General features: G+C 38.5%; 1 protein-coding gene across 1 annotated transcript in view; it reads left to right on the plus strand.

The window, feature by feature from the left end:
* SMAD9 (SMAD family member 9) overlaps positions 1-22,909 on the plus strand; it is a 144,498-nt gene that overhangs the window by 98,040 nt on the left and 23,549 nt on the right. The window contains exon 3 of the mRNA XM_053708436.1: positions 15,361-15,618. Coding sequence (XP_053564411.1) covers positions 15,361-15,618 — 258 coding nt within the window. The remainder of the gene's footprint in view (positions 1-15,360; positions 15,619-22,909) is intronic.

Below are 22,909 nucleotides of genomic sequence, written 5' to 3' on the forward strand. Positions count from 1 at the left end.
ATATATCAACCATCAGGGGGGAACAAGGAGTTCCCTGGCGATGGAGGAAGTGACCAAGATAATTCAATGGGCGGAGGATCACTCCTGCCACTTGTCTGCAATCCACATCCCAGGAGTGGAAAATTGGGAAGCGGATTTTCTGAGTCGTCAGACCTTCCATCCGGGGGAGTGGGAACTCCATCCGGAAATCTTTGCCCAAATAACTCAATTATGGGGCATTCCAGACATGGATCTGATGGCCTCTCGTCAGAACTTCAAGGTTCCTTGTTACGGGTCCAGATCCAGGGATCCCAAGGCGACTCTAGTGGATGCACTAGTAGCACCTTGGACCTTCAACCTAGCTTATGTATTCCCACCGTTTCCTCTCATTCCCAGGCTGGTAGCCAGGATCAATCAGGAGAGGGCTTCGGTGATCTTGATAGCTCCTGCGTGGCCACGCAGGACTTGGTATGCAGACCTGGTGAATATGTCATCGGCTCCACCATGGAAGCTACCTTTGATACAGGACCTTCTTGTTCAAGGTCCATTCCAACATCCGAATCTGGTTTCCCTCCAACTGACTGCTTGGAGATTGAACGCTTGATTTTATCAAAGCGTGGGTTTTCAGATTCTGTAATAGATACTCTTATTCAGGCTAGAAAGCCTGTAACTAGAAAGATTTACCATAAAATATGGAAAAAATATATCTGTTGGTGTGAATCTAAAGGATTCCCATGGAACAAGATAAAAATTCCTAAGATTCTATCCTTTCTACAAGAAGGTTTGGAGAAAGGATTATCTGCAAGTTCTCTGAAGGGACAGATTTCTGCTTTATCTGTTTTACTTCACAAAAGGCTGGCAGCTGTGCCAGACGTTCAAGCGTTTGTTCAGGCTCTGGTTAGAATCAAGCCTGTTTACAGACCTTTGACTCCTCCCTGGAGTCTTAATCTAGTTCTTTCAGTTCTTCAAGGGGTTCCGTTTGAACCCTTACATTCCGTAGATATTAAGTTATTATCTTGGAAAGTTTTGTTTTTGGTTGCAATTTCTTCTGCTAGAAGAGTTTCTGAGTTATCTGCTCTGCAGTGTTCTCCGCCCTATCTGGTGTTCCACGCAGATAAGGTGGTTTTGCGTACTAAGCCTGGTTTTCTTCCGAAAGTTGTTTCCAACAAAAATATTAACCAGGAGATTGTTGTACCTTCTTTGTGTCCGAATCCAGTTTCAAAGAAGGAACGTTTGTTACACAATTTGGACGTAGTCCGTGCTCTAAAATTCTATTTAGAGGCTACTAAGACAGACATCTTCTTTGTTTGTTGTTTATTCTGGTAAAAGGAGAGGTCAAAAAGCAACTTCTACCTCTCTTTCTCTTTGGCTTAAAAGCATTATCCGATTGGCTTATGAGAATGCCGGACGGCAGCCTCCTGAAAGAATCACAGCTCATTCCACTAGGGCTGTGGCTTCCACATGGGCCTTCAAGAACAAGGCTTCTGTTGACCAGATATGTAAGGCAGCGACTTGGTCTTCACTGCACACTTTTGCCAAATTTTACAAATTTGATACTTTTGCTTCTTCAGAGGCTATTTTTGGGAGAAAGGTTTTGCAAGCCGTGGTGCCTTCCATTTAGGTGACCTGATTTGCTCCCTCCCTTCATCCGTGTCCTAAAGCTTTGGTATTGGTTCCCACAAGTAAGGATGATGCCGTGGACCGGACACACCTATGTTGGAGAAAACAGAATTTATGCTTACCTGATAAATTACTTTCTCCAACGGTGTGTCCGGTCCACGGCCCGCCCTGGTTTTTTTTAATCAGGTCTGATGAATTATTTTCTCTAACTACAGTCACCACGGTATCATATGGTTTCTCCTATGCATATTTCCTCCTGTACGTCGGTCGAATGACTGGGGTAGGCGGAGCCTAGGAGGGATCATGTGACCAGCTTTGCTGGGCTCTTTGCCATTTCCTGTTGGGGAAGAGAATATCCCCACAAGTAAGGATGACGCCGTGGACCGGACACACCGTTGGAGAAAGTAATTTATCAGGTAAGCATAAATTCTGTTTTTCTTTCATGATTCTGACAGCATATCATTGTAAAAATGTTTCCAATTTAGGTCTAGGACCACATTTCTTTGTTGAAGAGCATACCTAGGTAGGTAGTGTGCATGTGTCTGGTGCACTATATGACAGCAAACATTGCTGCCATCAAGAGCCTTTGCAAACATATAACATTGTTAAAAGTATTCTTGCAAAGCTGCCACCATATACTATTGCAGACACATGCACACTCCTTATCCTACCTACTTGCTTTCCAACAAACAATACCAAGAGAATGAAGTACATTTGGTTTAAAACAAATATGCTAGAAAGTTTTTTGTTTAAGTTTTACATGCTATCATGTCCCTTTAAGAATGCATTACAGGGAAACAAACACCTGTGCCTATAAAGCTTGCAAATGTGCAGTTTTCCTATAATTAATTAGTAATTTAAACTGTAGTAACACTAAAATAAAGGCTTAAATAAAAATAAGATTTTTATATCCTGGACATATATATTTAAGGAGGATATGCCATGCATCATATTTTTATTTTATTATTTAGGGGAACCACAATTGTTAAAGTGAATGTCAATTTTCAGCAATGAGTGCCCGGTTTTTAAAAATACTTTTCATTGATGAAAGTTTACATTGCACCGGATTTGTAGAAATACTACCTTTTTCTTCTGCAAAGCCGGATCGATGATTCCCTGCCTTCTTCATCCTGCTGTACAACCACAGCAATGACGAAACTGGCTTCCTCCAATCACAGCCGGGCATCACAAGATGGACGCTCTGGGGTGCAAGCCATGATTGGAGGAAGCCAGTTTTGTCATTTCTGACGTCAGTACAGAGGAACTGAAGCTGGGATCGGCGATCCGGCTTTGCAGAAGTAAAAGGTAAGTATTTCTACAAATCTGGTGCAATGTAAATTTCCCCAGTTTTGCACAACCAACATTGTTATATTAAAGGGATAGTAAACCCACATTTTTTCTTTCATGATTCAGATAGAGCAGGCAATTTTAAGCAACTTTCTAATTTAGTAGGAAAAAGTAGGAATATAAGCTAAGGAGCCGGCCCCTTTTTGGTTTCAGCACCCTGGCTAGCACTTGTGATTGATGGCTGCATTTAGCAAACCAATAAGCAAGTGTAACCCAGGTTCTGAACCAAAAATGGCCTGGCTCTTACATTCCTGCTTTTCAAATAAAGATACAAAGAGAACGAAGAAAATTGATAGTAGGAATAAATTAGAAAATTGCTTAAAATTGCATGCTCTATCTGAATCATGTAAATAGCGTTGAGTGGTGAGCTAATTACTCTAATACTATTATAGGGGGCGCTTGACTTGAATAGATATGACAATATGCCCTGTACTAAACAAGGCCTATATCTTACACAGTATCAGTTAACTTGTGAGAATATAATAACGATATTAGACTGAACACCGGTTAGTAAATTGGCACAACATGTATATGCAAATACGTTTAGATAGAGTTCATTATGTATACGGTAAATACCAATCCCAAAAAGGTCTTTATAAAATAAAGTCTCTTCAGGAGCTTCAATGGTAGTAAGAACGAGTAGCACAGAAGGGACTCTATGGCTGCTCTCTGAAAAAGCTTGTTAGATTCATAGAAGTTTCCTGGAAAAATTCAAAAATATTTACAGAGGCTCCTCTAAATGCAGTATCACCAAACAGGATTCAACCAGCAACAAAGATATACGTAAATGTACTCACATTTAGCAAAGCACACAGAAGTGCAATTGGGGCAGACCGAGACTTCTGAGCCGCTCGGCTGACTCTGGAACAATGGCTCTCACAGAAGGATATTGCTCCGTATTCTCCCTGTAATCATCCAAATTTTCACTGCCCAAAGGTAGCTTTGTAAGCAGACTCTTATTTTGCGGGGATGTCGGTACAAGGTGCAGTGACTTTTAAGAAAGTCAAATAAGGCAGCAGTAGTATGTTTAAAATACTTTTTAATTTAAAACATCTCAAACAGTGACGCGTTTCTCGGCATGCAACACCGTTTCCTCAGACTGAGGTGGAAATTTGGATGATTACAGAGAGAACACGGAGCAATATCCTCCTGTGAGAGCCATTGTTCCAGAGTCAGCCGAGCGGCTAAGAAGTCTCGGTCTGCCCCAATTGCACTACTGTGTGCTTTGCTAAATGTGAGTACATTTACATATATCTTTGTTGCTGGTTGGATCCTGTCTGGTGATACTGCACTTAGAGGCGCCTCTGTATTTTTTTTCTTTTTCCAGGAAACTTCTATCTATCTGAATCATGAAAGAAAAAAAAATATCACACTTGTAAAAAAAAAAAAAACAAGGTGACATGTTCATTTATATCTTACGCTCTCCAAATTTGTGCTAGCAATACCTGCAGCTCCTTATTAGATGCACCAAGGGTGTACTTTCCAAAACTGTGTACCTTGTATACTGAGGTGGCTACAGCTGTCTAATTGTAGGCATCACCCCAAATGTTTAACCCCTTAACGACGCAAGTCGTACAGGGTACGTCGCACACAACCTGGTCTTAAAAGACCAGCGACGTACCCTGTACGACATTAGGGGTTTAAAGCGGCTGGAAGCGATCCTGCTCGCTTCCAGCCGATTTCCGGTTATTGCAGTGATGCCTCGATATCGAGGCATCCTGCAATAACACCCCTTGGCCATCCGATGCAGAGAGAGCCACTCTGTGGCCCTCTCTGCACCGGACATCGATGGCCGGTATCGTTTGTGGGTGGGAGGCGGTTGGGCGGCCATCGATGGGCCGGGTAATGTAGAGGGGGTGGGGCCGATGGGGGCGCGCACGGGGCGGGAACGGGTGGGAACCGATACACTACAGAAAATCTATAAAAAATAAATAAATCCAAGCTATCTAGGAGGGGGTGGGGGGGAGCTACACTACAGAAAAGGGGAAAAAAAAATAAAAAAAGCTACTATTTTATTCTAAACTGGGTACTGGCAGACAGCTGCCAGTACCCAAGATGGCGCCCATTAGGGCAGAGGGGGAGGGTTAGAGAGCTGTTTGGTGGGGGATCAGTCAGGTTGGGGGCTAAGGGGGGATCCTACACAGCAGCATATTTAAATATGCTTTAAAAAAAAAAAAAGCCTAAATATACCTTTTATTTTAGTACTGGCAGAGTTGCTGCCAGTACTTAAGATGGTGGGGACAATTGTGGGGTGGGGGAGGGAAGAGAGCTGTTTGGGAGGGATCAGGGGGTCTGATGTTTCAGGTGGGAGGCTGAGCTCTACACTAAAGCTAAAATTAACCCTGCAAGCTCCCTACAAGCTACCTAATTAACCCCTTCACTGCTAGCCATAATACACGTGTGATGCGCAGCGGCATTTAGCGGCCTTCTAAGTACCAAAAAGCAACGCCAAAGCCATATATGTCTGCTATTTCTGAACAAAGGGGATCCCAGAGAAGCATTTACAACCATTTGTGCCATAATTGCACAAGCTGTTTGTAAATTATTTCAGTGAGAAACCTAAAATTGTGAAAAATTTTACGTTTTTTTTAATTTGATCGCATTTGGTGGTGAAATGGTGGCATGAAATATACCAAAATGGGCCTAGATCAATACTTGGGGTTGTCTACTACACTACACTAAAGCTAAAATTACCCCAAAAAGCTCCCTACATGCTCCCTAATTAACCCCTTCACTGCTGGGCATAATACATGTGTGGTGCACAGTGACATTTAGCGGCCTTCTAATTTCCAAAAAGCAACGCTAAAGCCATATATGTCTGCTATTTCTGAACAAAGGGGATCCCAGAGAAAAATTTATGCCATAATTGCACAAGCTGTTTGTAAATAATTTCAGTGAGAAACTGAAAGTTTGTGAAAAAATTTGTGAAAAAGTGAACTATTTTTTGTATTTGATCGCATTTGGCGGTGAAATGGTGGCATGAAATATACCAAAATTGGCCTAGATCAATACTTTGGGATGTCTACTAAAAAAAAATATATACATGTCAATGGATATTCAGGGATTCCTGACAGATATCAGTGTTACAATGTAACTATCACTAATTTTGAAAAAAAAAATGGTTTGGAAATAGCAAAGTGCTACTTGTATTTATTGCCCTATAACTTGCAAAAATAGCAAAGAACATGTAAACATTGGGTATTTCTAAACTCAGGACAAAATTTAGAAACTATTTAGCATCAGTGTTTTTTGGTGGTTGTAGATGTGTAACAGATTTTGGGGGTCAAAGTTAGAAAAAGTGTGTTTTTTTTCCATTTTTTCCTCATATTTTATATTTTTTTTATAGTAAATTATAAGATATGATGAAAATAATGGTATCTTTAGAAAGTCCATTTAATGGCGAGAAAAACGGTATATAATATGTGTGGATACAGTAATTGAGTAAGAGGAAAATTACTGCTAAACACAAACACTGCAAAAATGTAAAAATAGCCTTGGTCCCAAACGGACAGAAAATGGAAAAGTGCTGTGGTCATTAAGGGGTTAAAGACAATTTTTAAATAAGATTATCAAGGTTGCCATTTCTGCACATAAACAGCTCTAACCACATGGGAAGTTAAATTAGGGTACATAAAGTACACATTTGTAGAAAGTACACCCCCTGATGCAGCAAATGAGGGGCTATATGTACTTCTAGCACAAAAGTGGAGTGCACAAATATTCATGGAACATGGTGTTTTGCTTAGAAAATATTTTTTTTCTAAGCAAAGTGACATGTTCATTTATGTCTTACGCACTCCAAATTTGTGCTAGAAATACATGCAGCCCATCATTATATGCGCCAAGGGATTTACTTTTCAAAACTGGCTGCCTTGTATACTGTTTCTTAAATTCCCAGGTGGCTACAGCTGTCTAATTGTAGACTTTACCCCTAAATGTTTAAAGTCAATTTTAAATAAGATTTTCAAGATTGTCATATCTGCAGTTAAACAGCTCTAGCCACCTGGGAAGTTAAATTAGGGTACATAAAGTACACATTTGTAGAAAGTACACCCCCTGACGCATCAAATGAGGGGCTATATATACTTCTAGCACAAAAGTGGAGTGTCAAATATTCATGGAATATGGTGTTCTGCTTAGAAAATATTTTTTTCTAAACAAAGTGACATGTTCATTTATGTCTTATGCACTCCAAATTTGTGCTAACAATACATGCAGCCCCTCATTATATGCGCCAAGGGGTGTACTTTCCAAAACTGTGTACCTTGTATATTGTATCTCTAATTCCTAGGTGGCTACAGCTGTTAAATTGCAGACATGGCTACCTTGAAACACTTTAACTGTATAGGGGTTATATCTGCAATTAAACAGTTTTATCTACCTCATTAATTGACTAACCTAATTCTAAATTATTTTATTTTATGTTTAAAAATAAAACATTGCATTACCCACACAAGCATTACAGGAACTCCCACTGGTTGAATTAGCACATGGATACCCATATGAGCAGTAATGCCACGTCAAGATTTCAACCCTTGCTACTGACCATTAACACACCTTTCATGTCTGATTCACTCACAGAAGCACCCAGCCCCTACATACATTAAGACTTTCATCCCAACTACTTACCATACACACACCTTTCGTATCTTTATTCACTCACAGAAACACAACCCTTACCACTGGCCAGTCACACACCTTTCATATCTCCCTTTATACGTACCTTTTGCTAGGGGCAACTCAACCAGGGCACTAAGCTGGTCAGGCGTAAGTCTCAACCAGGGCCATGTATCTGAATTTCAGAATCTTGAGCCTCCTGGGGTTGTGAGAGTATGTTTCAATGGTATGATAAATACGGAAGCATTCTGGCATGCATAGCCCTGGTTTAGAGGGGCAGTCTGGACAGTAGTAACGGGTGTCTTTATGACATCCATGCTGACTGCACACTCTACACCTTCTACTTTTTTTTCTCAGTAGCTGGTATATACTCATCAAAGTAAAGGCCATGCAACCTTACATTCTCCTCACTTGGCCCAGTTACTGGAATATCCCCTGATGATGATGATGAGAGAAGGCTTTTATTAACAGATTCCTGAAATTTCAGGAAACGTAGCCCTCTTCCTTGGGTAGCCTGATACAGGACAAATGCATTAAGCATTGACAAATTAATCAAGTGGACTGCCAGTTTCTTGTACCATGTAGATGCTTTGCAAGAAGCAGAGTATGGTTCAAGCATCTGGTCAGTCCTATCTACCCCTCCCATATGCCGATTGCAATCCAGGACACATACGGGTTTCATAGTTGGCGTGTTCTGCCCCCTGACAGGTGATGTGCTCTCATCATGTATAGTTGTGAGAAGATGCACATCCTTTTTGTCTGTGAATTTAACAGCTAGCAGCTCATCAGAGTGCAAAGCTGTAGTCTCTCCTCTCTTTTGCTTTCTGAACATGTGAGTCGGAAAGCCTTTGCGATTGGCATGGATTGTGCCGCATGCAACAGTGCCCTTGCTATATAGCAAATAAAATAATGGCATACCAGTGTAAAAGTTATCCACATATACATGGTAACCTTTATTAAATAATGGGTGGAGTAAGTCCCACATATTTTTTTTTCACTGGCAGCAAGGGAGGAGGGACAGTCAGGGGGTGCTATAACAGAATCCTTGCCAGTGTATACCCTAATACGATAGGTGTATCCACTAGAACTCTCGCACCGCTTATACAGCTTGATTCCATATCAAGCTCTCTTAGAAGGAATGTATTGTATCAAGGATTCATCGACCGATATGTTCTGGCCTGGAGTATTGACAATAAATGGTCAAGAACAGGTCTTATTTTAAACAATCAGTCATGTTCTGGGTTGTCCCATGGCAGAGCATTTTCATTATTATAATGCAAAAACTTGAACAGTAACATATATCTGTCCATGCTCATTGTAGCAGGGAAGATAGGGGTCATCTGAGTAAACTGCTTTGACCAATATGAGACTATGCTTGGCTTTTGCAAAATCCCCATTAGCAGAGTGAGGCCCCAGAATATATTTATCTCTTGCAAATTGGTCGCAGTCCACCAATGTGCTCTGGCATGGCGGCTCAATTCTGCGCCAGTATTTTGAAAAAATTGCTCAGCATACAGATTTGTCTGCTGAACAATACATTCTAAGAACTCATTATCCACAAACAACTGAAAGTAGTTGATGGGTTAAAAATTTGCAGTGCCCACCAAGAGGCCAGAATTGCCAGTAAATGGAGGCAAAACTGGCTGAACCATATAAGGGGAGGTGCAGTTGTAGCTTGGACAGGCCTGCTGTCACCTGGGAATGCAACGTCTCATGCCCATGACTCCCACAGTATGCTGTGTGGCCACTGCAAATGTTGTTGCAACATCCCCCATGCCCAGATCCCCCATGCCCAGGACTCCCACAGTTTGCTGTGTGGCCACTGCAGATTTTGTTGCAACATCTCCAGTGACTCCAACAGTATGCTGTGGGGCCACTGTGGATGTTGTTGCCATCCCTCTGCCACAAGAACTGACAGCTCTGAACTGTCTGCGGCCACGCCGTGGCTTAGTTGGTTCATCTGTCTTACTTGAACTGTCACTATATGATGACAGCCCATGGAAAAAGTTGCTGTCAAAATCTTCTGCAGCAGATGTGTCATCAGAGAAGGAATCAGAGTCTAAGTTCATAAGAATCTCAGCTGCTTCCTCAGCACTCATCGGACGCTTAGCCATAATTCTCTTAACAAAAATAAAGATATTTTCAAAGAAATTATGCTGCTAGAAATAAAAGATATCAATTTTACTACAAAAAATACGTTTTTTGCAGCAAAAATGAAAGGATTTTAGACTGAGCAAAGAGGATGCTTACTCACCTAACACAGAGGCCAAAAGGCTGATAATAAAAATATTATTAATTTTTCATAAAAAGCATCCCTCTACCATTGGTAATTTGTAGCCACATGTTCTAGGTGATCATGGGATTACAAATATAATATCATGAGCCATATTGGAAAAGGGAATGTGACATTTGATAGCTAAGTGATTACTGCATTTACACAGATTCCTACAGTGATCATTTAGCTAGAATACATAAACCAATATTTTTTTAAAAATATATGTTAGTTTATTTTTAGAAAATATATTTTGGGGGTCTCTAGGTAATTTTTATCTTTACATATAAGCCTTTGGAGACCCCCAAATAATTTTGTAAACTTTTTTTAATATATATTTTTTAACTTTTTAATTTTTTTTTAAAGTTACACACACCATATACCGTTGTAAAGGTTAGGCGATTACCTTTCCAACGATGAGTATTGGGGGTCTGTAGCTGCTTAAATGCCTGAGATACAGGCTTCTAAGCAGCATGCCCCTATCTCCCTATAACTGACAATTGTCAGTTATCAATAAAGTTGTGCAATTACATCATCACGTCATTGCGTGTGATGTCACAGCGCGAATCGTGAAGCCCCAGCGATGCCTCTCACTATTCAGGCCAGATCGGGAGTAGGTGGGAGCCCCCAGATTGCCCTCAAGGTGGATGAGTGCTAGCGACAGCTCTGAGCCATCATCAGCACTCAAGGGGTTAATATACTTTATAACCTCTAAGTTTGATTATTTCTAAGCCCCAGGAAGCTGCCTGTTATCTCAGTACTTTTGAAATCTTGAAGCTAAAAAGTGCTAGTTTATGTGTGCCATATAGATAACGTTGTGCTCACTCCCGTCAAGAATGATAATGGTTATGCAAGAACCATACAATCATACAATAGTAATAAGGATATTACTATAATAACCCTTGGCGCTAACGTGTAGCTAAAATTGGTAATGCAAAGGTTCTAATTATTGTATACTATAAACAATAAATTACCTTAGTACGATGGAAATGATAATTCCTTACAAATATGTGAAAACTGGGTAGTTGATTAAGGGATGTGCTTAAGGATGAACCAGAGTAATGGTGCAAGTAAAAAATAAACAAATTTTATTACAATCTTAATCGTGCACAGAAATACTTTTAAAACCAAATTTAAAAAACACTCTGATCAGGCGTTTGACAATGTAGTATCAATAAAATCCCTAAAAACCTCAAAATAAAATTGCATAAATAAAATAACAATAAAACAACAATGAGACAATCACTATCACAAATGGTTAATTCGAGATAGAGAACAAAGATCCCATTGGAGACCAAGGAAGATCCACGTCAGCTGGAAGTTAGTGATATTTTAACCGGAGCTGTAACGAGATGAGATCCAAATGAACAGACAGGAAGAGAGCCAAAATTTAAGGTGTTCACTTATTACTTACACCGAAAATGCTCTATGAAGTCCCAGCTGTCTCTCTATAGCGGTCCTGGATTAGATCACTGCTGGATGGATCCCCGAAATGAAGGAAACCTCTTGTCTTTTATAATCCGTATCAGCACTCACGCCAGATAGACCAAACTGTGCTCTGGGTCTCTGTGCAGTCTCGGCGCTGGTAATTAGTTCCAGTCACCTGTGTGTTAGAAAAGTGGGCGGAGCAACGCGTTTCAGCCCGGTCTGGGCCTTTGTCAAGCTCCTGATAGATGGGAGGTCAGGTCTTTTATACCGTCACCCCTGCATATGATTGGTTAGGCATTAATTCAAAACAAAGAGAACTGCGATACAGATACAAAATGATACATTTTTTCTATTGTTACTTTCTGCTCTTATTCATAATACATTTAAAGATGCACAATTTGCCCTTCAAATTTCAGCTTATTTGATGATCAATTTTAGATTCTTTTAAGATTAACAATCATTTTTATTTATAATGGATTCGTAGAGACATACAGAAAGGGGAAATTTATTTTCATTTTTCACTTGCACCCCCTATATTATCCCGTCCAAAGCACATCCCGCAGGGAAAAACAGGTTTTTTAAAAGTTTTTTAAAAAACAACTCTCTATGTCAATTATATTGTCCCAGTATCAATTTATATTGTTTAAGTATAATCTAATAGAGAACCATACAGTAATCTAAACGGATATATTCAACAAATATAATTTTAAGTCCGCAATATAAATAAAAAAGTTAAGATAATTTACAAAACAAGCAAAACTAAAGGGAAAGGAACAAATAGGATTTATTCTCTAAGGAAACACCCTATATCGAAATCTAAGTTTAGGCCGTTCGGTTTAAGCGATTTTAGATCAAAAATCCATTTGGTCTCTTTTTTAAGTAATTCTGACTGTGCATTTCCCCCTCTCCAGTTCTTTTTCAACTTGTCTATACCCATATATGAAAAACACTTCATATCTCCCCCATTGCAGGTAATGAAGTGTTTTGGTATAGGGAGATCTTTGTTCCTATCTAAATCGTGATTTTCAATCGACCAGATATGTTCACGAATTCGGTCTCGTAGGGGTCTTTCTGATTCCCCTATATATTGCTTGCCACATTTACACTGTATTAGATAGATAACCGATTTGTCTGAGCACCTTATGGTGTCTCTAATTTTATAGGATTTTCCTGTGACAGTTGATTTGAATTCCTTTTCCTTTTTGGAGTGTTTACACGCCTTACAGGTTAGGCATGGAAAAAAACCTTCTAAGGTGTTACCTTTTAAATCCATTTGTTTTTCTTTATTCATAATCTTATGTCTATTTTTATTTTTATTTTCAGTTGGTGCTAGAATGGACTTTAGGTTTCGAGCCTTCTTATAAATAATTTGTGGTTTTTTAGGGAGTAGAGAGCCTATGAGCTCATCGTTCTTTAGTATTCCCCAATGTTTTTTTAGTATTTTTTCTATCAGAAATTTATTATTACTATAATTTGTGATAAATGGAATAAATAAGTTATCCTCTGCAGCTTGTTGAATTCTTTTAGGGTTTTTTTTATTTTTAAATCCATTTTTATTTACCAAATCACATCTATTTACTTGTCTTATTTCTTGTCTTATTTCCTCTATCTTTTTATCATTATAGCCCCTATCTACAAATTTCTGTTTTAATTTTTCAGACTGACTGTCAAAATCGGTTATATTTGTACAATTTTTCTTTATACGTAGGAACTGTCCTTTGGGAATATTGTCAATCCATCTTGGATGGTGACAGCTCGTGTGGTGGATATAGCTATTTGCATCCACATTTTTAAAATGTGTTTTTGAATGTATTTGATTGTTCACAGGGAATAGTTCTAGATCTAAGAAATTCACACTTTTTTTGCTTTTTTCACAAGTAAAACGGAGATTCATCTCATTATTATTCATACTTTCAATAAACTCATTTAACCTAACTTCATCACCCCTCCAAATAATAAGGATGTCATCTATATAACGCTTGTAAGACACCAGGTTTGCTCCAAAGTTGGTATTGCTGAGAAAAAAATGTTCCCAAAAACCCATAAATAAATTTGCATAACTTGGAGCAAACCTGGTGCCCATTGCTGGATCTCCCTATACCAAAACACTTCATTACCCAAAGATCTCCCTATACCAAAACACTTCATTACCTGCAATGGGGGAGATATGAAGTGTTTTTCATATATGGGTATAGACAAGTTGAAAAAGAACTGGAGAGGGGGAAATGCACAGTCAGAATTACTTAAAAAAGAGACCAAATGGATTTTTGATCTAAAATCGCTTAAACCGAACGGCCTAAACTTAGATTTCGATATAGGGTGTTTCCTTAGAGAATAAATCCTATTTGTTCCTTTCCCTTTAGTTTTGCTTGTTTTGTAAATTATCTTAACTTTTTTATTTATATTGCGGACTTAAAATTATATTTGTTGAATATATCCGTTTAGATTACTGTATGGTTCTCTATTAGATTATACTTAAACAATATAAATTGATACTGGGACAATATAATTGACATAGAGAGTTGTTTTTTAAAAAACTTTTAAAAAACCTGTTTTTCCCTGCGGGATGTGCTTTGGACGGGATAATATAGGGGGTGCAAGTGAAAAATGAAAATAAATTTCCCCTTTCTGTATGTCTCTACGAATCCATTATAAATAAAAATGATTGTTAATCTTAAAAGAATCTAAAATTGATCATCAAATAAGCTGAAATTTGAAGGGCAAATTGTGCATCTTTAAATGTATTATGAATAAGAGCAGAAAGTAACAATAGAAAAAATGTATCATTTTGTATCTGTATCGCAGTTCTCTTTGTTTTGAATTAATGCCTAACCAATCATATGCAGGGGTGACGGTATAAAAGACCTGACCTCCCATCTATCAGGAGCTTGACAAAGGCCCAGACCGGGCTGAAACGCGTTGCTCCGCCCACTTTTCTAACACACAGGTGACTGGAACTAATTACCAGCGCCGAGACTGCACAGAGACCCAGAGCACAGTTTGGTCTATCTGGCGTGAGTGCTGATACGGATTATAAAAGACAAGAGGTTTCCTTCATTTCGGGGATCCATCCAGCAGTGATCTAATCCAGGACCGCTATAGAGAGACAGCTGGGACTTCATAGAGCATTTTCGGTGTAAGTAATAAGTGAACACCTTAAATTTTGGCTCTCTTCCTGTCTGTTCATTTGGATCTCATCTCGTTACAGCTCCGGTTAAAATATCACTAACTTCCAGCTGACGTGGATCTTCCTTGGTCTCCAATGGGATCTTTGTTCTCTATCTCGAATTAACCATTTGTGATAGTGATTGTCTCATTGTTGTTTTATTGTTATTTTATTTATGCAATTTTATTTTGAGGTTTTTAGGGATTTTATTGATACTACATTGTCAAACGCCTGATCAGAGTGTTTTTTAAATTTGGTTTTAAAAGTATTTCTGTGCACGATTAAGATTGTAATAAAATTTGTTTATTTTTTACTTGCACCATTACTCTGGTTCATCCTTAAGCACATCCCTTAATCAACTACCCAGTTTTCACATATTTGTAAGGAATTATCATTTCCATCGTACTAAGGTAATTTATTGTTTATAGTATACAATAATTAGAACCTTTGCATTACCAATTTTAGCTACACGTTAGCGCCAAGGGTTATTATAGTAATATCCTTATTACTATTGTATGATTGTATTTTTCTCTGTGGAGTTTGAGGATACTCCATTTACCCAGTGGTTTATTGGTAACTTTCCCAGCGCAGGTTGATCACACCCCTCAGTACACTTATGCAAGAACCAGCACTGTATGGTGAAAATGCAAGATTGTAAAAAGCTCTAAGATAAGGGGGCAGTCTTCAGAGGTTTACATACAAGGTAATCACAGAGGTAAAATGTATAATAATATAATAGTGCTGATTATGCACAATAATCATTTTTAAGTAGACTGACCCTTTTTCTCCTGGAAAAGTGTATATATTGCAGATCTTGATAAACCCCAGCTAAAGGTCACCTAATTGCTTAGAAACTTTAATCGTAATTTAGAGTGCAAAATATGGTTCCACTGTCCTTTTGAAATTAAAATAAATTATTATTCTGTTTTAGTGTTACCACCAGTACTTGTTCCAAGACACAGTGAGTTCAACCCACAGCTAAGCCTTCTAGCCAAGTTTCGGAATACATCCCTCAACAGTGAACCATTAATGCCTCATAATGCAACTTACCCAGAGTCTTTCCAGCAACCAACATGCACTCCATTTTCTTCCTCTACAAACAACATATTTCCTCAGTCACCAACTATAATCGGCTATCCGGACTCTCCAAGAAGCTCTTCAGAACCAGGAAGTCCATATCAGATCACAGGTTAGTAATTCAATGTTGGTTGTTTGTCTACTAGCTTCTTGGTATTTGTTTGCATTGAGCATGAACAATTTGATTAAAGAAACACACATGAGCACATTTTAATGGACTATACATTATATTAAAATCCAAATTTTCACAAATTGTGCATTAAAATAGGGGAAGAGTCTCTAGTCTGGTGAAATGCTTGTGCAATGCTGCAACCTGCTCATTCGGCCAATCGGCCGCTAGCAGGGGATGTCAATCATCCCAATCATATCCGAGCTGGATGATTGCTGTCCTCCACCTCAGAGGTGGTGGATGAGTTAAGTCTTACGATCGCTGCTTCTTAACTTTTGTTTCCGGCAAGCCAGAAGGTTTGCGCGGAAACTGCTGCATTCGCAGCTTCATAAATCAGCCCCTTGGTATTTAGCTTTTTGGTCATCTTTGTTAATCACTCAAAGACAGTTCCCTGCATATAAAAAGTCCCTTTAGACAAACAGGAGCAAGCTGTGTAGGTATACATCAGTATACATCTAAAACGTTTGGACTTGGTTAGGAGTCTGAAAATCAGCAAAATGTTATTTAAAAAAAGCAAAACTAAACATTGTTACAAAAACACCTCCAGCTGGGCTATATAAATGGATCATCTACAAAACATTTATGCAAAGAAAAATCTAGTGTACAATGTCCCTTTAATGTAGATCTTAATGAAATGGAGACATGAGGAAATGGGGGACTATATCAATTAACATGTTTATCTTCAAGATTTATTAGGTAAAACCAATTACCATCATGAGCATAATAAACAGAGCATACTATAATCACAATAATGAATGACCTGCTCCTAATGTAATTGAAGCTTTGGTAATGAAATGGAACAGTAAATTCATGTGTCTGTGTAGGTAAAAGACAAATATATAGATGTTCTATATGCTACATCTGAAACTAATAGAACTGTGTGTCAAAAAGACTTTTTATATTTACCTATCAGAACAAAATTGATGTGCACATATTCTGGTAAAACATTGTTTCTCTTGTTAAGTGTATCCAGTCCACGGATCATCCATTACTTGTGGGATATTCTCCTTCCCAACAGGAAGTTGCAAGAGGATCACCCACAGCAGAGCTGCTATATAGCTCCTCCCCTAACTGTCATACCCAGTCATTCTCTTGCAAGCCTCAACCAAGATGGAGGTCGTAAGAGGAGTGTGGTGTTTTATACTTAGTTTATTCTTCAATCAAAAGTTTGTTATTTTTAAATGGTGCCGGAGTGTACTGTTTATCTCAGGCAGTATTTAGAAGAAGAATCTGTCTGCGTTTTCTATGATCTTAGCAGAAGTAACTAAGATCCATGGCTGTTCTCACATATTCTGAGGAGTGAGGTAACTTCAGAGAGGGAATGGCGTGCAGGTTTTCCTGCAATAAGGTATGTGCAGTTAATATTTTTCTAGGGATGGAATTTGCTAGAAAATGCTGCTGATACCGAACTAATGTAAGTAAAGCCTTAAATGCAGTTATAGCGACTGGTATCAGGCTTATTAATAGAGATACATACTCTTATAAAAGTGTATTTTAAAACGTTTGCTGGCATGTTTAATCGTTTTTTATATATGTTTGGTGATAAAACTTATTGGGGCCTAGTTTTTTTCCACATGGCATTTTTGCCTAGTAACAGTTTCCTTAGGCTTTCCACTGTTGCAATATGATGCCAGGACAGATCGGTGATACCTGTTGAGGTGAAGACAAGGTAGGAAGATCTTCAGGGGCTTAGTGTTAGGTTTATTTAAGGGGGGTTTGGGTTAGATTAGGGGTATGTGGGTAGTGGGTTGTAATGTTGGGGGGGGGGGGTATTGTATGTTTTTTTTTACAGGCAAAAGAGCTGAATTTCTTGGGGCATGCCCCGCAAAGGGCCCTGTTCAGGGTTGGTAAGGTAAAAGAGCTTTTACATTTATTAATTTAGAATAGGGTAGGGAATTTTTTTATTTTGGGGGTCTTTGTTATTTTATTAGGGGGCTTAGAGTAGGTGTAATTAGTTTAAAATTGTTGTAATATTTTTCTTATGTTTGTAAATATTTTTTTATTTTTTGTAACTTAGTTCTTTTTTATTTTTTGTACTTTAGTTAGTTTATGTAATTGTAGTTATTTGTAGAAATTGTATTTAATTTATTTATTGATAGTGTAGTGTTAGGTTTTATTGTAGGTAATTGTAGGTATTTTATTTAATTAATTTATTGATAGGGTAGTGTTAGGTTTAATTATAACTTAGGTTAGGACTTATTTTACAGGTAATTTTGTTATTATTTTAACTAGGTAACTATTAAATAGTTCTTAACTATTTAATAGCTATTGTACCTGGTTAAAATAATTACAAAGTTGCCTGTAAAATAAATATTAATCCTAAAATAGCTACAATGTAATTATAATTTATATTGTAGCTATATTAGGATTTATTTTACAGGTAAGTGTTTAGCTTTAAATAGGAATAATTTATTTAATAAGAGTTAATTAATTTCGTTAGATTTAAATTATATTTAACTTAGGTGGGTGTTAGTGTTAGGGTTAGACTTAGCTTTAGGGGTTAATACATTTATTAGAATAGCGGCGAGATTCGGTCGTCAGATTAGGGGTTAATGTTTGAAGTTAGGTGTCGGCGATGTTAGGGAGGGCAGATTAGGGGTTAATACTATTTATGATAGGGTTAGTGAGGCGGATTAGGGGTTAATAACTTTATTATAGTAGCGCTCAGGTCCGCTCGGCAGATTAGGGGTTAATAAGTGTAGGCAGGTGTCGGCGACGTTGAGGGGGGCAGATTAGGGGTTAATAAATATAATATAGGGGTCGGCGGTGTTAGGGGCAGCAGATTAGGGGTACATAAGGATAACGTAGGTGGCGGCGCTTTGCGGTCGGCAGATTAGGGGTTAATTATTGTAAGTAGCTGGCGGCGACGTTGTGGGGGGCAGGTTAGGGGTTAATAAATATAATATAGGGGTCGGCGGTGTTAGGGACAGCAGATTAGGGGTACATAGGGATAATGTAAGTTGCGGCGGTTTACGGAGCGGCAGATTAGGGGTTAATAATAATATGCAGGGGTCAGCGATAGCGGGGGGCGGCAGAATAGGGGTTAATAAGTGTAAGGTTAGGGGTGTTTAGACTCGGGGTACATGTTAGAGTGTTAGGTGCAGACGTAGGAAGTGTTTCCCCATAGGAAACAATGGGGCTGCGTTAGGAGCTGAACGCTGCTTTTTTGCAGGTGTTAGGTTTTTTTTTCAGCTCAAACAGCCCCATTGTTTCCTATGGGAGAATCGTGCACGAGCACGTTTTTGAGGCTGGCCGCGTCCGTAAGCAACTCTGGTATCGAGAGTTGCATTTGCGGTAAAAATGCTCTACGCTCCTTTTTTGGAGCCTAACGCAGCATTTTTTTGGACTCTCGATACCAGAGTTAATTTTATGGTGCGGCCAGAAAAAAGCCTGCGTCGCGTTAACAGCCCATCTACCGCCAAACTCCAAATCTAGGCCTTAGTGTTTTTCTGTGCAGCTAAAAATACTGACAGAGACATTCAGCTTCTTCCTGCATGATCCAGGACATCTCTGGAGGGCTCAAAAGGCTTCACAGTCGTTTTTGAGGGAGGTAAAAAGCCACAGTAGAGCTGTGGCAGTTGTTGTGACTGTTTGAAAAAAAAACAAAAAAAAAAAAAAACGTTTTTGTCTTTTATTATTCAGTTTTGGGTATTAAGGGGTTAATCATCCATTTGCAAGTGGGTGCAATGCTCTGCTAACTTGTTACATACACTGTAAAAATTTTGTTAGTGTAACTGCCTTTTTTCACTGTTATTTCAAATTTTGACAAAATTTGTGTTTCTTAAAGGTGCAGTAACGTTTTTTATATTGCTTGTAAACTTGTTTAAAGTGTTTTCCAAGCTTGCTAGTCTGTTTAAACATGTCTGACACAGAGGAAACTACTTGTTCATTATGTTTGAAAGCCATGGTGGAGCCCCATAGGAGAATGTGTACTAAATGTATTGATTTCACCTTAAACAGTAAAGATCAGTCTTTAACTATAAAAGAAATATCACCAGAAGATTCTGACGAGGGGGAAGTTATGCCGACTAACTCTCCCCACGTGTCAGACCCTTCGCCTCCCGCTCAGGGGATGCACGCTAATATGGCGCCAATTACATCAGGGACGCCCATAGCGATTACCTTGCAGGACATGGCTGCAATCATGAATAATACCCTGTCAGAGGTATTATCCAGGTTGCCTGAATTAAGAGGCAAGCGCGATTGCTCTGGGGTTAGGAGAAATACAGAGCGCACAGATGCTGTAAGGGCCATGTCTGATACTGTGTCACAATATGCAGATCATGAGGACGGAGAGCTTCAGTCTGTGGGTGACATCTCTGATTCGGGGAAACCTGATTCAGAGATTTCTAATTTTAAATTTAAGCTTGAGAACCTCTGTGTGTTGCTTGGGGAGGTATTAGCTGCTCTGAATGACTGTAACACAGTTGCAGTACCAGAGAAATTGTGTAGGCTGGATAAATACTATGCAGTACCGGTGTGTACTGATGTTTTTCCTATACCTAAAAGGCTTACAGAAATTATTAGCAAGGAGTGGGATAGACCAGGGGTGCCTTTTTCCCCACCTCCTATATTTAGAAAAATGTTTCCAATAGACGCCACTACACAGGACTTATGGCAGACGGTCCCTAAGGTGGAGGGAGCAGTTTCTACTTTAGCAAAGCGTACTACTATCCCGGTTGAGGACAGTTGTGCTTTTTCAGATCCAATGGATAAAAAATTGGAGGGTTACCTTAAGAAAATGTTTATTCAACAAGGTTTTATTTTACAGCCCCTTGCATGCATTGCGCCTGTCACGGCCGCCGCGGCATTCTGGTTTGAGGCCCTGGAAGAGGCCATCCATACAGCTCCATTGACTGAAATTATTGAAAAGCTTAGAACACTTAAGCTAGCTAACTCATTTGTTTCTTTTTTTTTTTTTTTTTTTTTTCTTTTTATTTAATTCCAGAAAAATATAACAAAAACCAAATCAACAGATGAAAACAAAAACATAAATTAAGACTTTCTCATATTATATTTTGCACCACGCAGGGTCAAAACACATTTTTTTTTCCTTTTTCTTCTTTTGTTTTTGAGTCATACAATATTATATTAACAAAAAATGACAAAATTCCAGACTAAATAATTTCCTCAAAAATCAATTTCGAAGCTGGATTTTAGATTCTTCCTTCCCCCAGAAAGGGGAAGACGACACAGGTACAAAAGAATAAAGAAACAAGTACCACAGTAAGAGCAAGAGAAAAAAGAAAAGAAAAGTAGAGAAAGAAAAGGAGAGAGGGAAAAAAAAAAAAAAAAAGGGAAACCCCATCCCCACCCCCCGATACCCAACCAGCACACTTTTCTCAAAGATCCTCAATCCATGAGTGAGGAAACACATTTAATATTGTCAATTCAGCAAAACTAATTGACTGCAAGTAAGGATAAAGAATCCGCTTTTGGAGTGGTCTTGAATAAGTCAAAATAACTGGGGCCCATTTCCATAAGAAATTCTTAATCCTAATTTCTGACGCGTTCTTAAGATGATATGATTCATAAACTATTTGTTCCTGAATAGCTTTAAATATCACAGTTAGCCCTGGTATATGATTAGCCTTCCAATTTTTAAGCAGGCAACCTCTAACCAGGAGTATAATAGTGTTAAGACTATTTCTAGAACTATTGCTAAGAGCATCTTGTGAGGAGACTAAGAGCAGGATTTCCTCTAGGGAAAGTCCTATCGATACTTTATATAGTTTATTAAACCAAAAAATTATCTTTAGCCAGAGCTGTCTCACTCTAGGACAGCTCCAGAACATGTGAGCTATATCCGCTGAATTAAAATAACAGCGTGGACATCTACTAGTCCTTATTATATAAAACTTGGATAACCTAAGTGGAGATAGATAGAAATTATTAATCAGCTTCATGTGGGATTCCTTTATAGCCATTGATACTTTACACTTATGGAGAGAATCAAAACTCTGTTTTATTTTTTTGTGATCCAATGTAGGCATTAATGAGGACCAGACATTACAGATATTATCCAGATATAGCAAGCTTTGTTTATTCAACATAATGTCGTATAGCAGTGAGATCGAGAGTCTGATATCTGACCATGCAGTTGATAGGGGAAACAGCCAATTTTGTGCGAAAACAAAATGGCGTAATTGAAAATATGCAAACAGGTTCGTCTTGGGCAGCTCATATTTATTAAACAATAATCGATACGTATGTATTAGCCCGTTTCCGTCTAATAATTGATTCACGAAAATTAGCCCTTTTTGAGCCCATTCTCTAAATACTTCCTGATACATCCCTGGTAAAAAATTAGGATTCCCAATAATCGGTAAAAATTCAGAGATTGTATAATCTATATCCAGGGATTTGTACACAGATGTTCTGAGGTAACTTGCGTACCGGAAGATGCAAAATAGCCTTTAAAGAAAATGGCGTAATTAAAAAAGTTTCCAAATCTCCTGAAGAGATAATATCAGTTCCTGCAAGCCAATCTACTGCTGTTTTAACCATAGCCACTATATTATATAGTTTGAAGTTAGGGAGGGCCAGACCAGCAGATTCAACTTTTTGCATTAATCTATAGAGTGAAATACGGGGTTTTTTATTATTCCAGATAAATCTTGAAAACTGTGTATAGATCTTCTTTAGCTCTTTATTAAGGATAAATAACGGAAGATTCTGAAGAGGATAAAGAAGACGAGGAAATATGATAGATTTTATTAAGTTAATCTTGGCTGTAATTGAGAGTGGAAATACCGCCCATATCTGAAGATCTCTTTCAATTTTTTGGAATAAGATTTCGAAATTAGCTTTATACCACTGAGTCGGATTTTTGTGTAAAACTAAACCCAGGTACTTAATAGTATCGACCACTTTAAATGGTATACTGGATATAGGAGGAACATTACCTACGCACATTAACTCGCTTTTTTCTAAGTTGATCTTATACCCTGAAAAGGAACTAAAGTCATTGACAGCTTCTAAAAGGGCCGGTATAGATTGCTGGTAATCGGCTAAGAAAATCAGCACGTCATCGGCATAAAGTAACGTTTTGAGTTTCTGCGGGTCCATCTGGACTCCAGTCAAGATATCCCTACAGAGAATTGCCAGGGGCTCAAGCGCAATATTAAATAATAATGGCGATAGAGGACAGCCCTGTCTGGTACCTCTCTGCAGAACAATCCCAGGAGACAAGTGACCATTAATAAGAAGAAAAGATATTGGTTTTGAATAAAGT

This window comes from Bombina bombina, chromosome 3 (genome assembly GCF_027579735.1).
Source record: "Bombina bombina isolate aBomBom1 chromosome 3, aBomBom1.pri, whole genome shotgun sequence".
Lineage (NCBI taxonomy): Eukaryota > Metazoa > Chordata > Amphibia > Anura > Bombinatoridae > Bombina > Bombina bombina.